At 38.0% G+C, this 15,654-nt stretch overlaps 1 protein-coding gene across 2 annotated transcripts in view; it reads left to right on the forward strand.

The window, feature by feature from the left end:
• The window catches only part of LOC139454152 (diacylglycerol O-acyltransferase 1-like), a 37,999-nt gene that overhangs the window by 1,785 nt on the left and 20,560 nt on the right, over nt 1-15,654 (forward strand). For both annotated transcript variants that reach the window (XM_071235683.1, XM_071235682.1), the window contains exons 2-5: nt 12,133-12,220; nt 13,558-13,598; nt 14,390-14,475; nt 14,941-14,993. In XM_071235683.1, coding sequence (XP_071091784.1) covers nt 12,133-12,220; nt 13,558-13,598; nt 14,390-14,475; nt 14,941-14,993 — 268 coding nt within the window. The remainder of the gene's footprint in view (nt 1-12,132; nt 12,221-13,557; nt 13,599-14,389; nt 14,476-14,940; nt 14,994-15,654) is intronic.

Below are 15,654 nucleotides of genomic sequence, written 5' to 3' on the forward strand. Positions count from 1 at the left end.
CCAACTTATAAAAACAATATACTATCACTGAATTTGTTATCTAACAACTCAATCGTGGTAGTACTAGTAGTGATGATTATTCCTCATATGGTGGTATCAATTTGATCATAGTTGATATGATCATGAAGGATCATTTTCAGAATTTGTTATTAGCTGATATACAATAGTAAATCCTGTGTAATTGTTACTTTTCTGGAATTAGAAATGGGATTTTGGAGTGTTGTAAATGTTAAGTAACCATGGTAACCAGTGTAAATGGTGTTTTCTCTAATGTTGTTACATCATGACATGGTTGTGATGGCATGGAACAGTTGCCATTTCCTTATGGTTTTCAGCTTGATGAATAATGAAAATACCTCCATAGTTATGTTTGGTGTCACTAAACTCAAGTCTTTGCAAACATGCCTAAATGTAATACGTTCCACAATGTCCATGCATGTTTCAACCTAGTGTAGCTGATCGATAACAACCAGTGATGCCTGCTGAGACTGGATATTGATGAGGATCATGATGGATCATGTCTTGTGTTAGCAACTGGGTGACATGTCTCAAACATGTCACCCAGTCAGTTTTCATACATGATTATTTATCACACAGTAAGTTGTGGTGGTAACCATGTTAGCAAATCTAGCACTCCAACACCATGTGACAGTGCTGCAAGGTATTTCAGGAGCACTGGTCACATCTCTAGTAGTGGTTGACATCATATAGAATTCATGCAAGTTACAAATTCTATGCAACGAATTAACCGATGTGACAAAGTAATGTTACAACTCTGTGACATCAATGACAATATTTACTTTCATGAGTAAGCAGTCAGGGAACTAGTCAACTCATGTGTCAGTCACCATCGGTGGAGAACAAAAAGCTGCTGTCACTACAGCACGTACTGTACACCTTATCTTTCAGATTAGCAAACCTCTGTGTTGGTTGTCGCAGGCACTGGATCAATACTCAACATCAATCAGTGGTGCATTAACCATGTTAATGTGTGATTAACGCCATTGCACATTGTTATAACAACAAGCGTTAAGCTTATTAATTCACTAAACATGCCATACAAGAAACATGTCAAACAGACTGACTGACGAGAGTGTTACAAAACTCCAACTGAATGATAAACTGTACACAAATATATCATGATGAATGAACTTGCTGTAAAGTTTGCATCAATGAAAAAAATTGTGATTGATTGAAACTCATTGAATTGCAGTTCCTATTGCACCATGACCTAAATTATAAGCGGCTGTATCTTAGAAAGTTTTCCGGGTGTATGTTAGAAAGTTTTCCTTCTTCCTTTTCATTGAGACTGAGTTCTTAGGACTGCCTCTGTTGTCTGGTGGATAGATTATTTGCCTGCACAGCGGAAGGTTAGTGGTTCGATCCATAGCCGTGTCATACCAAAAATGTTAAAAGGTGGTACCTGTTGTTACCCTGCCAAGCATTTCATTGAGGGGATAAAACCCAGAGTTAGTATACTGTGTTTGTATCGAGTATCCATGTTAAACTGAGGCATGGAATTTCAGTGGGCTATTACTATAAGACCAGCATTAGTTCAAACTAGTCATTGTGAGCAGAAGCAGAAACACACACACGCTCACATGCCACTAAATATGTGCAATAATCTTGAACGCGAAATTATTTTACTTTGTGCATAGTGTGTGCAATAGGGACAAGTTTTCTCAGAAAGTGCCGAAGTTGCATGAATGAAAGTTTTCATGCTTTTCTAAGAGATACTTGTCAACATGGTCAAGACTCAGTTCGAAAATTGGTCCTGTAAATCCATTTTTTTTTAGTTATGGCCTTTGATCCGTGTTATTATTCTTGGTACATAGTGTGTGTCTTGGAGACAAGTTTTCTCAAGTATCTAAGACATTCTTATCAAGACTGAGTTATTTCTGTCACATTTAATAATTTCTTTCCATGACACAAAGCGGCATAAGTGCCTGTCTCTTCTTATGGCCTTATAGGATTTTTTTTTTATAGTTTGTATTCACTATTATAGGAACAAACAAAATTGTTATGTGCCCCATGGCAAGGGGATAGTGATGACACTGTTTTCTTGTTTAACAGTGCCTTGTCACTTTTAATACATGTACAAGGAATGTTGAACCCTGCAGTATCTGGGATGACTCGTGCATGCCTCCACTGTTGGTCACCCTGACCAAGACCAACAATCAGTTTGTGATGTCATCGCAGTGAAGCCTTCCTGTTGATGGTACTGACTCATGACACAGGGAGATACTACATTGTTGGTTCACTGAGTTGTTTTAGCTGCAAATTTAATTGGCAGTTCAGCAGAGGGTATTTCTGGATAGTTTGTCATGTGTCATACTGATTATAGTGGATGGTGTGTTGGTAGATATCAGTGTTTGAAATTATCTCTAGCCTATGGCAAGGAAAATGTTCAGCTAGTCTAGTGGTAGCTTGACAGAAGGCCACATGTTCTGTTAGCTTGTTCTTTTGGGAAAGATTTTCATCCCGGTTATGAACATGATAACAGGCAGTTATTTGTCCTTCACCATGCTGTATGTCATGATAACAGGCAGTTATTTGTCATTCACCATGCTGTATATCATGATAACAGGCAGTTATTTGTCCTTCAACATGCTGTATGTCATGATAACAGGCAGTTGTCATTCACCATACTGTATAGAATGATAACAGGCAGTTATTTGTCATTCAGCATACTGTATATCATAATAACAGGCAGTTATTTGTCATTCACCATGCTGTATATCATGATAACAGGCAGTTATTTGTCATTCACCATACTGTATATCATGATAACAGGCAGTTATTTGTCATTCACCATGCTGTGTATCATAATAACAGGCAGTTATTTGTCATTCACCATACCGTATATCATGATAACAGGCAGTTATTTGTCCTTCACCATGCTGTATGTCATGATAACGGGCTGTTATTTGTCATTCACCATACTGTATGTCATGATAACAGGCAGTTATTTGTCATTCACCATGCTGTGTATCATAATAACAGGCAGTTATTTGTCATTCACCATACTGTCTATAATGATAACAGGCAGTTATTTGTCATTCACCGTACTGTATGTCAGGACAACAGGCAGTTACAATGAGCAGATGAGTACGTTGTGTTCATATATGTGGCTTAGCTTTTTATATTTCTTGCTATAGTTTTCAATATCAACCTGATCAAGTAACAATAACATTGTTGTTACATGTAAATTCTACCACTTGTATTGGTTGTTCACTCTGGTGTGTATCACATATATTTATTAAAATGCAATACTTGTATATAAACTCCAAACAATAACATGTGAACCTTATGAATATTCAGCATGGAAATCAGTAATCTGTATTGGCCATGCCAGAAGCCAGGTTCCCCGATATACTCCAGGGCTGGTCACAGCCTGGTCAACACAATCAATAGCTCTGCTTTTGTTTGTCCAGGGGTCTGAATCGTGAATCTTTTCATCTGTTGGCCAGGCCTACCCAAGCTGTAGAAATTGCTGACCTTGTTCTTTTGCAAATGGGTCATGATAATAGGTCAAGGGTCAGCAAGGTCAGTGACTTCCAACATGGGGGTCATGCTAAGCTTGAAGCAGGTATAATGTTCAGTTCATGCACTATGGTTGGAGAGAAAGAACACAACATGATGAAGTATTTGGGGTTCAAGACTTTACCTTATAGTTATGGCCAGCTGTCAGTTTCATCCCCACTTAATCATTATGATGAATCTCCCAACAGAACCATGTTAAGGGGAATTAATTAAATTTGTGTTAGTGTTCAAGGTATTTGACCCATTTTACATAGTTCACCTGTCAACATGTCACAAGGAGGACATGTCCGTGAAGATCCGGGGTAGAATAGGTCTTCAGCAACCCGTGCTTGCCGTAAAAGGCGACTATGCTTGTCATAAGAGGCGACTAACAGGATCTGGTGGTCAGACTCACTGACTTGGTTGATGCATGTCATCTTATCCCAATTTTGTGGATCGATGCTCATGATGTCCATCACTGGATTGTCTGGTCCAGACTCGATTATTTACAGACTGCTGCATATAGCTGGAATATTGCCATGATTGCTGAGTGCAGCGTTAAACAACAAACAAACAAACAAAACAAGGAGGACATACTTTAGAAAACCTTATCTTAGAAGTCTCTACAGGTTCTTTGGACATTAATGGTTATTTCAAGAATTGAGAATGTATGTTCATGGTACAAGGTCTATGCTAGTGTCTCATGCTATGATATTATCCATTACATCTAAAACACCTGATGTGGTTCAGATTTAATCTAATTTAAAATTGTTTGTTTTTGCTTATTCAATTCTTTACTTTACAGTCAGCAATATTTTGTCATTACTTGGTAAAGAATCTAGCTATCTGATCAGCCAGTTGCATTCTTGTAAAAATCCTTACAAGTCAGTGAGCCGATCTGAACGGAGTCATGACATCATAGTGTTTGATAATTGACCCTTTTTGTGCTTTGAGCTGGTTTTATGGTGGTCACCAGATATATCTCATTGTCACAGAAATAAGTTTCATTGAAAATATGTTTTTGTTGCTTGAAATGATAGATTCAATACATGTGTCACCAGTGGGTGTATTGGATTGTACAGTGTGAATGTTCATGCCCATCCCTGGACCTTCATTGTCTCGTGTCCAGAGAAGGCATTGACAATGTCAGCCCATTATTCAGCCTTTTGTATCATATAGCAAGTAGGTGGTATGCAAAATAACATTTAATAATTGTTTTGCATATTTTGAGCTGCGACTTTTATCATAAGGAAATTTCACATTCTTCGACTTTGTAAGGAAATTTCTGGGTTTTTTTATTGCATATTCTTGTTTACCAGTTTTTTACAGATATTCCAGAAATATTCAGCTGAGGTTACTGAGCACTTTTTGTGATGCATCGTGACACAGATTTAAATAAGCACAATAAGCTGAATAGTGAACTAAACATTTTATAAAATATGCATCATTTTGTTCATTATTATTATAAGCTAAAATTATGACCATAAAATCAAACATGTCAGTTATCGGGACACCCATGAAGATCTGGGTTAGACTAGGCCTTCAGCTACCCATGCTTGCTTGATTGGGTGGTAGGCTTGTGACTTGGTTGATCCATATGATCGTGTCCCACTTGTTTAGATCGATGCTATAGATATATACCTGTGAAGATCGGGGTAGAATAGGTCTTAAGCAACCCATTCTTGCCGTAAAAGGCGACTAACGGGCTTGGGTAGCCAGGCTCCCTGACTTGGTTGATGCATGTCATCATATCCCAATTGTGTGGATCGATGTTCATGATGTCAAGCACTGGAGTGTCTGCTCCAGACTCAATTATTTACAGACCGCAGTCATGAGGCTGGAAGATTGCTGAGTGATGCGTTAAACAACAAACAAACCAAACCAAACAAACTGTAGATGTAAATCACTCTATTGCCTGGTCCAAACTCGATTATTTACAGACCGCTGTCATATAGCTGGAATATTGCTGAGTGCAGCATTAAACTTAAAAAAAAAGAGAAAAGTTTTCAGGAATGTGAAAGTTGAGGCAACGGTACTATGTTACTATTCAGCATGTTCAGCTGCAAGGTCAAATTAAGATGGCTGAATATGAAAATATATCAGGCTGTTGAATTTCATGGCAAGTTAAACCCCCAGTGACCGGGAATGATATGTGTATCCTGCCAGATTGTGCATGTAAGCGGGAGCATGTCAAGGCTTAACATGAATCAGAGTGTATATATAGCCATGTCAACATGGTCAAGGCCATCGTAAATACTGCCCATGGTGTTACTGTAACCATAGCAGTCATTGCGACATTCAATTAGTGGAAAAGATGTTTTTTTGTCTACATGCTTTTGTAACATATATTTATACCAGTGAAATATGCAATGCAAATACTCAGGTCATCAGTCAGGCTATTTGCATTACTTATCAGTGAAATGAATGAACGTGTGTCATGTATATTTAGTGTAGATGCTTGAATAGGAAAGTTTGAAAGTCTTTTCATGAATGCAAAAGTCAATGTTTGTATACAGTGTAATCATACACATGATACAAGCAGGGATTGAAATGTTTTGTGTTTCAAGAGTGCAATAGCTGACAAAAGTATTTAGGTGTGCCCATTGCAATTTAGTTGTGCCACCAACATGACGAGAAATAATTCTCTTGATCAATCTTCTACATGTTGAAACTTAGTGAATGTCACCATGACCTAGATAATAAGCAGTTGTAGTTCAGAAAACTCTTTCTTTTCATTCAGATTGATGACATCTTCTTTAGTTTCTGAATCCTAGGATTTTTGGCACCCCTGACTGTAAGTCGATTGAGCTTATGTCATGGCCTGTTTGTCCAGCGTCGGCATGTGTTGCAAACATCATCTCAGAAACCACTGCCCCATGAAGCTGAAACTTCACATACAATTTGTTCGAGAGGTTATAATCCAATCTTCAATATGGCCTCCACAGCTGCAAGATTAAAATAGCTATATATGTGGCCATTAAATGGTCAATTTTTGTTCAGAATGTCATTAAATTGGATACATGTGAAGATAGTAATGAAATTTGGCTCAACACAATATTTAAAAAAAATAATAGTTAACAGATATGCTGACAGCAACTTTGAGTGTGTCTTTGTTAACAATTTAAATAATTGTTGACTACATATACAGTTGAATCATACTGTACATGAATGTGTTCATATCTTCATTTTACATGTGTATCCAGTTTACATTTGCGAAAGAACATTTATCACTGGCTTTGTATAAGGTGCATCATCACAAGGAGTTAAGAGGGGCACAGGTGGCCCAGTTGTCTAAGGCGCCGCAATTCACTGTGCAGAGTTGCGTCCCTTTGGCATGCCAGATACCTATGATTGTGGGTTCGAATCCTGGTTTGCCCCAATTATGTTTCTAGGTTTGTCAGCACCATACCTGTGCTCGTGGGTTTCACCGAAGTGGTAAACGTCTAAGACCTGCATCACTTGGGGCTTTCCTCCCACATTAAGATGACATGCCGCGACATAACTGGAATACTGTTAGAAGCAGCTCTATGTGAGCCCTTCATGAACCTGGAACTAATTTTAATGGTACCTTTGTGATTCCAACTATACCAGTGGGGCTTTAATAGTTCATACAAGGACTTTTGGACCCTGACAATGTGCATGATGCACAGTGTGATTGTGTAACCTATGAGTTTATGTGTCATTGCCCTTGGCACAGGTCTCACTCCCCACCTGGGTACAATGTGTGAAGCCTATTTCTTATGTCACCCCCTGCCATCATTTAGCTGAAATATTGCCGTGGTGTCACAGGGCTAGTCCAGAAATAAAACGTATGATCTGTGCTTGTGTGAATTGTCTGATAAGCCAACCATTCAATGTCTACTTTATCTGTCAGCTCAACAGTGTTATCCCTTGCAATCACTGAATTTATTGATAAGCACAGCAAGGCAAGGCAAGGCCAAACCTGTTTTTTTCCTTCAAGGTCAAGGTCTCCAACGTACAGGCGCCAGATATTGTTTACAAGATTTGTTATTTTTGAATGGAGGTTCGAAAGGTTCAATTTATACTTTCAGAAAATGGGATTGCGTTAGAAATATATTTTGTTTTGTAAATATCAATAATTAAAAGGCTGCACAACTACTTACAAATAAAGGCTTGAAAATAAGCGAACAGTCAATTGAATGCAGCGCTGAAACATTAATCCATTTCAGTCTTGTCATCTTCCTAATTTTGAAGAGAAATACAGTGTATGTTGAGGATATTAGAAGGAGTGTTTCTTCGAGGTTTGAAAGTTTGGAAAGGCATTACCATGATTAGAACATACTGATTTGTGTGTGAGGAAGGAAGATATTGGAAAGAGTTTGGCCAATTGCAAAAGCAATTTCCTGAATTCTTTTGGTGATTCTGTGTTAAAATATTAGTCATAATTAATGGCCACTTTTTACAGTTAGTAATTACATAAGACTGGTAGCTAATCCTGACATGTTTGTTGTTTAACATTGCACTCAGCAATAATTTGGCTATGTGACAGCGGTCTGTAAATAATCAAGTCTGGACTACCTTATATGACTGCAGATGTGCCGACCCTATAGATAAACTTGACCATTGAAATATGGTCAAATATGATATGGCCTGTAGATAAGCCGAACCAGGAAGTGAAAGGCAAAGACACATCGCGAAGTCTTACTGAAAGACTGTACCGGTACTCGCAGATATTCAATAATATAAGATGAAAAACGTTGTAATTATATTGAAAAAGTCATAATTTCGAATATAGATTTAAAAAACCAGTCATCCACTCCCCTAACGTGGGAAGCTGTTTCTGTTGGTTTTTTTAATCTCATAATGATCATTATGATGCCATCAACAACAAAGCACCATTTTGTGTATCGGTGTACATATAGAATTATGAACCCCTGAGAAAATGTCTCAGCTTAGAGCGACGACTCGCAGTTCGAATGCAGCATCGTAAGCATGGCGTTTGTTTCAAACTCATGATGAGAATGTCAATCAGTAAAAATATACCAACTTTTATACCCCTATGCAGTAACTCACCAATTTGGTTCAGTTTAACATCAAACAATGCCGCCACTGTTGTATGTTAATCCAATTGAGTTAAATAAACTATGAACACATTGAATGACCATCACTTACTCACAGGCTTCTCCAGTTTATTAAATAATCTCTCGAAAACAAAGAAATTAACTGCTAAGCACCAACACAACTTGAAAGTGTTTATGTAAACAACATGACAATACCAATCGGCCCCATTATTATCAGTACTCAGTGCTTATTTCCTTGTGTTGCTTTTTAAACAACAGGAAGCAATCACAGTGTTCACCGTTTGTGACGTCACAGAAACAGCTGATCACATGTTTTTGCAAATGGCAAATGGAACAAGTTTCTCACCGTTTCAGTTGTTTATCATCCCCTGCCCAACGAAACTTTGCATGTCTGTCAGGTACATGCTGAACTGGTGCCTTTTGCTATTTAGAAATTTTAGAAATTTTTATTTTTTACGTTTCCATGGCAACAAGATGTACTTAAATTCTGTGAGGGTAGGGTTGTTTCTGGAGCATAACTCTTAAACCGTTCAATATTTTTCATGAAACTTTGCAGGTTTGTCAGGTACATGCTCAAATGGTGCCTTTTACTATTTAAAAATTTGGAAATTTATATTTTTTTATTTTTCCATGGCAACAAGTTGAACTTTTAGAAATTTATGAATTCTTTTAAATGCCCCAAAATTCAACTTGATACCCATTTAACCTGTTTATGGAATCTTATAAGTCATAATAAAGGTTTTTTTTGTGCATGCCTTCTACCAAGTTGTCAGTATGTGCCTCAATAATGGTTGAGGGTAACTTTCGTTTAATGACTTCATTATCAAATCCATCATCCCTACTTCTGCATTGATTATGACAGAGATGAGTGTGCGATAAGATAGCATACTTCTCTATGAAACTATTACAGTTTTCAGCACATGTTGATATGAAGACTTTTGTGCTGTAGGTGCAGTTGCAGAACGTTTCCTTCTGTCACAAAAAGTCCCAGTACCTGTTGAAAGAAAACAATACCCAGACATGCTAGCTTTTGGTTTAACAACTCACAAATCTCAGGGCAGTACTTACCAATATATTGTTGCTGATTTAACACTCCCCCCTCGAACACCAATGGCACAAGGGTTAACATACACAATGTTAAGCCGCTCACCATCAACAAAGGGACTCAAACTTAGCAACTTCTCTCAAAAGAAAGTACTTGTTAATGAATCAGCAAAACAAGAAATGGAGTGCTTGAGGAACAGTGACATTCTCTCATGGCAACATCCCCTATATTCTTTGCCAATGGACATGACCTCTGTTGGGCATTTAAATATAAGATCATTTCCAAGACACTTTACAGATCTTATGTCTGATATATCTGTGCACCATCTTGAAGTGTTGTGCCTCACTGAAACAAGAACGGATGAGACTTCCAATGGTAATGATTTTCCTATGCCAGGTCACAATGTTCTGTTGAAGCATTCCCAACATGGACTAGCTATGGTAATCAAAGATGCCCTTCAGTACAGAGAGGCAACAGAACTACAGATACCTCCCACTGTAGAGGCTCTCAGATGCTACATTGAGGCCAGTATTACTCTCTTGGTTGTTGTCATCTATCGGGCACCATCATCATCTAGGAGAACTCTCCTCATTCACTAACAAACTCTGCTGGAGCAGCTGCCTCTCAATCAGTATAGGATTGTTATCACTGGGGACTTCAATATGGACCAGTCTGTCCGTGACAACAATGCACTATCCAACCTCATGGAGCAGTTTCTTTTCGCCCAGTATATCAGCAAACCAACCCACACCCTTTGGGGGTACACTAGACTTGATCTTCTGTAATGAGCTCTTCTCAACAGTCTTTCCAGTTCCTTACACTGACCATCATCTTGTGTGGGGTGTGACGGAATAGGTGTAGTATATTGAAGTGACTATCATTATTTCTTTGTATGTTAATCATTATGGTAATGAACTGAACTTTTTAAATCTTAATATTTTGCATTTAATCACCAATGTCCAAAGCAACATCTTGGGTTTGAACTGGTAATGACCATAGTCACATATCACAAACTAATACCATTTATCTTTCTTAACAAACATTCCATGTAGATATTATTACGAGTCAAAATGTGACTTGTAATGTTTTTTTCTTTCTCCCACCCTAATGAATTCAGTAGTAAATGTAGTAACTGGTTTTGTCAGTTTGTACTTCCATCATGTTTTTGTGGAGAAGGTTTATTTTTCTTCTTGAACGTCATAGAAATTGTGTTTTGCAGCATTTTATTTTGTTTCTTCAGGATATTTTGCATTTACATTAAGTAGATGCTCCTCTGCTGCCTTTTACTCCTTACAAAATTTTGGATATTTTCAAATGTATGTGTTTGTGTGATCAAATTTCACTATTGTTGACATAATATACACTTCATTTGCTGGGCAGGAGGCTGGTTAGGGTTTGTTTAGATTTAATTATGTAATAAATTCTGCAACAGGGGTGGGGGATATAGCCATGTGAGTGGCAAACTCTAGTTTGCCTCTTTCAATAAAGGTAGATACTTGTTCTCTATCAATTTATAAACTTTGCACGCACGTAATAGCTATTGGCGATGTTATCGGTGGATGATATATTATATCTGTTCATTATATTGTTATATGTAAAGATCGTGGAGTTTGTGAAGAACGATAAATCTTGAACATTCATTTGAAAACTTATGATCGAAAAAAGTAACATGCTTAAAAAAATTAATAATGACAACATTGGTGTATAATAATAACTTAATTGATAATTTATAACAATAATGGCTGTTGTCGTGGCAGCTTCCAAACTTTTGGGAAGTTGTAATCTATGGGACCGTCATTCAGGCGATGTTTCTGACAGATGACGATCTGAAAAGTACTATCATGAAAGTGTATCAGATGGATTAGCTGACCCCTTTCTACAGAATCTTTTTTCTGGTCCTAAAAGTTTGGCTTATCTGCAGACATATATGGTAGACAATCCAGAGATTGACATCAAGAAACAATGACATGCATCAACCAAGTCAGCAAGCCTGACAACCTGATCCCGTTAGTTGCCGCTTACGACAAGCATAGTCACCTCTTATGGCAAGGATGGGTTGCTGAAGAAATTTTGACCCAGATCTTCACGGGTCCATCCTGAAATGACAATTATGCACTGGTTGTCAATGATGAAAACTGGATGATATACCTGATTACATGATATACATTGAACATATTGAAAATGGCATGTTTTCAAGATTAGTATCTTAGTGTTGCGTCCTTTGAGCATGCCAGAAACCCATGATTTTGGGTTAGAATCTTGGTTCGCACCGATTATGTTTCTAGATTTGTCAGCACCATGCCCGTGCTCATGGGTTTCACCGTAGTGGTAAACGTCTGAGACCTGTATCACTTTGGGCTCTCCTCCCTCATAAAAGCAGACATGCCATGATAGAACTGGAATATTGTTCAAAGCGGTGTTAAACCCAACTCACACACTTAAGATTAGTATCTCCTGTTACCATGGTTACATGATAAAATGTCCAATGGATAAGATAATGAGGTTCTTATGTTGTGTTTTCAGGATTCACCAAAATGCAGATTCGTTGTTCAGCACATCGAGTGGGTTCACCAACTACCGGGGCCTCCTCAACCTCTGTCTCATCCTGCTGGTGAGTGAGGGAGGGGGAGAATGAGGGGGGTGAGTGAGAGTTGTTCTGCACATCAAACAGCTTCACCAAGTATCGAGGCCTCCTCATTCTGTAGCTACTAGAGGTGACTGTAGATGTTCTTGATGGGTCAGGTAGTGAGTGACTGTAGATGTTCTTGATGGGTCAGGTAGTGAGTGATTGTAGATGTTCTTGATAGGTCAGGTAGTAAGAGTGATTGTAGATGTTCTTGATGGGTCAGGTAGTGAGTGATTGTAGATGTTCTTGATGGGTCAGGTAGTGAGAGTGATTGTAGATTTTCTTGATGGGTCAGGTTGTGAGTGAGTGATTGTAGATGTTCTTGATAGGTCAGTTAATGAGTGATAGGTCAGGTAGTGAGTGATTGCAGATGCTCTTAATGGGTCAGGTAGTGAGTGATTGTAAATGTTCTTGATGGGTCAGGTAGTGAGTGATTGTAAATGTTCTTGATGGGTCAGGTAGTGAGTGACTGTAGATGTTCTTGATGGGTCAGGTAGTGAGTGATTGTAGATGTTCTTGATGGGTCAGGTAGTGAGTGATTGTAGATGTTCTTGATGGGTCAGGTAGTGAGTGATTGTAGATGCTCTTGATGGGTCAGGTAGTGAGTGATTGTAGATGCTCTTGATGGGTCAGGTAGTGAGTGATTGTAGATGCTCTTGACGGGTCAGGTAGTGAGTGATTGTAGATGCTCTTGATGGGTCAGGTAGTGAGTGATTGTAGATGCTCTTGATGGGTCAGGTAGTGAGTGATTGTAAATGCTCTTGATAGGTCAGGTAGTGAGTGATAGGTCAGGTAGTGAGTGATTGTAAATGTTCTTGATGGGTCAGGTAGTGAGTGATTGTAGATGTTCTTGATGGGTCAGGTAGTGAGTGATAGGTCAGGTAGTGAGTGATTGTAGATGCTCTTGATGGGTCAGGTAGTGAGTGATTGTAGATGTTCTTGATGGGTCAGGTAGTGAGTGATTGTAAATGTTCTTGATAGGTCAGGTAGTGAGTGATTGTAGATGTTCTTGATGGGTCAGGTAGTGAGTGATTGTAAATGTTCTTGATGGGTCAGGTAGTGAGTGATTGTAGATGCTCTTGATGGGTCAGGTAGTGAGTGATTGTAGATGCTCTTGATGGGTCAGGTAGTGAGTGATTGTAAATGTTCTTGATAGGTCAGGTAGTGAGTGATTGTAGATGTTCTTGATGGGTCAGGTAGTGAGTGATTGTAAATGTTCTTGATGGGTCAGGTAGTGAGTGATTGTAAATGGTCTTGATGGGTCAGGTAGTGAATGAGTGATTGTAGCTTTGTAATTAATATCTTTTTCCATTTTTTTCTAGGTTCTTTCAAATGCAAGACTGTTCCTTGAGAATATCATGAAGTAAGTATAAAGCGTTTACCTTTGTTTAGGGGACACAAGTGTGATTTCGTGATTTTGATTGAAAGTGTGTCTGTTTCATGAATTTAATACCCTTTCTTTTATCGCTTTGGCTTTAGTTTAATCTCAGAGCCCAAAAGTAAAAGGTGAAACCATTAGCATCATTATTGTACGGCCTGTGAAGATCCAGGGTAGAAAAGGTCTTCCACAACCCATGTTTGCCGTAAGAGGCAACTATGCTTGTCGTAAGAGGCGACTAACGGGATCAGGTGGTCAGGCTTGCTGACTTGGTTGATGCATGTTATTGTATCCCAATTGCGTGGATCAATGCTCATGATGTCTTTCACTGGATTGTCTGGTCCAGACTCGATTATTTACAGACTGCGGTCATATAGCAGGAATATTGCTGAGGACAGCGTTAAACAACAAACACATATTATTGTACATGCCACATGCGTGGGTTCTATGTGGATAGCAGGTTATAAAAGTTTTGACATATTCCTCCAGAAGATAACATATGACGAAAATTTGTCAGGCCTAGATATCTTTTTATTCTATAAATCTATAACATTTATGTATTCATTGCATTTGATAATGTTTCTTAGGAACAGTTTATCATTGAAAAGTGATCAAGTCATCAAGCAGGGACATTTTGACATGTTTAAGGCACCTGCCTTATTACCATGTGACATTAGCATATATGCGGGACAAGATTTACTCAACTCAGTGTGCTCCTTGTTGTGGACTTGAATCATTGGAGTGGAAGAGTTATTGTATTGATGTGTGTGTTTCAGGTACGGGATATTGATAGACCCAATCAGTTGGCTACACTTGTTCGTCAAGGATCCTTACAACTGGCCTAATATCATAGTTTTGCTATGTGAGTGGAACTTGTTCATTGAACTATGTAAAAATGATGTGGCTATGATTTTAATTATGTTTGGAATTGCTTCCTGCTCATGAAGATCATGAATTAATATGTAGATGTACTATGTTCTGGGATGCTTGTCCTATCCTTGATATAAAAAAACACCTCCATGGTGTAGCGAATAATGCATTTGCCCAGAGAGCTGACTTGGTTGATACATGTCATCATATGCGTGGATCGATGCTCATGATATCAATCACTGGATTGTCTTGTCCAGACTCAATTTTTTACAGACCGCTGTCATATAGCTGGAATATTGCTGAGTGTGACGACAAGACAAACAAACAAGGAAAGACAACATATGACTTAACTTCTGGAATTTATTATTATGAAAATATTATTATGATAGTTCCATTTTTAGTCAAGTTTTAGTTAATTTTAATGTTAAAGCATGCTCATTATTTGTTTTTGTTTCAGCAACCAATGTGTTCATCTTGTTTGCTTTCGCCATTGAAAAACTTCATGCTAAGGTAAGTTTAACATGGTTTCCACAGCTTTGATTATTGAATTAACATTGTCTGACCTCCATGTTGGAATGTTGAGACCTGATTGGTTCCCATGATCATTTTAAATACTGTGTATCCTGCCTGGGTCCGGTTTGTGGCATAAAACCTATCAGAAGATGCATAAACCATGTATGCCCCTTGTGATACTGCTACAACTTGTATTGTTTTGCCTGTAAATATTCTGATTATTACATGGGATTGACAGAATAACTTGCTTACCCGAGAAAACACTAGTTAGTCATTAAAATAAATTTTAAAAATTACTGTAATATAAATTTATAATGAACACACTTATAACATTTGTATAACAAACTGACCGATATTATGAACCTAATTTTGGGTCCCGACCATCAGCTGTACACAAATTACTGTTTTAACAGACTACAATTAGTGATCCATTTGAGTTTGCTATAACCATAGTTTACTGTGCTCTTCTTTTTGTCAAGTTTGAAGTCAAGTTACAGGTATATTTTTCCCTTCACATATTTATCTACATCAAAGTTTTTTCATCACTGAAATTAGTTGTGACTAGATACACATGTTTTTTTGGCTTATAGTACATTATATTTCCATTATCTTCTATCTCAGTTACATTAGGATAAATACCCTAGATCCATCTGCGGCC

This window comes from Haliotis cracherodii, unplaced genomic scaffold (genome assembly GCF_022045235.1).
Source record: "Haliotis cracherodii isolate W230 unplaced genomic scaffold, xgHalCrac1.p SCAF_10, whole genome shotgun sequence".
Classification (NCBI taxonomy): domain Eukaryota; kingdom Metazoa; phylum Mollusca; class Gastropoda; order Lepetellida; family Haliotidae; genus Haliotis; species Haliotis cracherodii.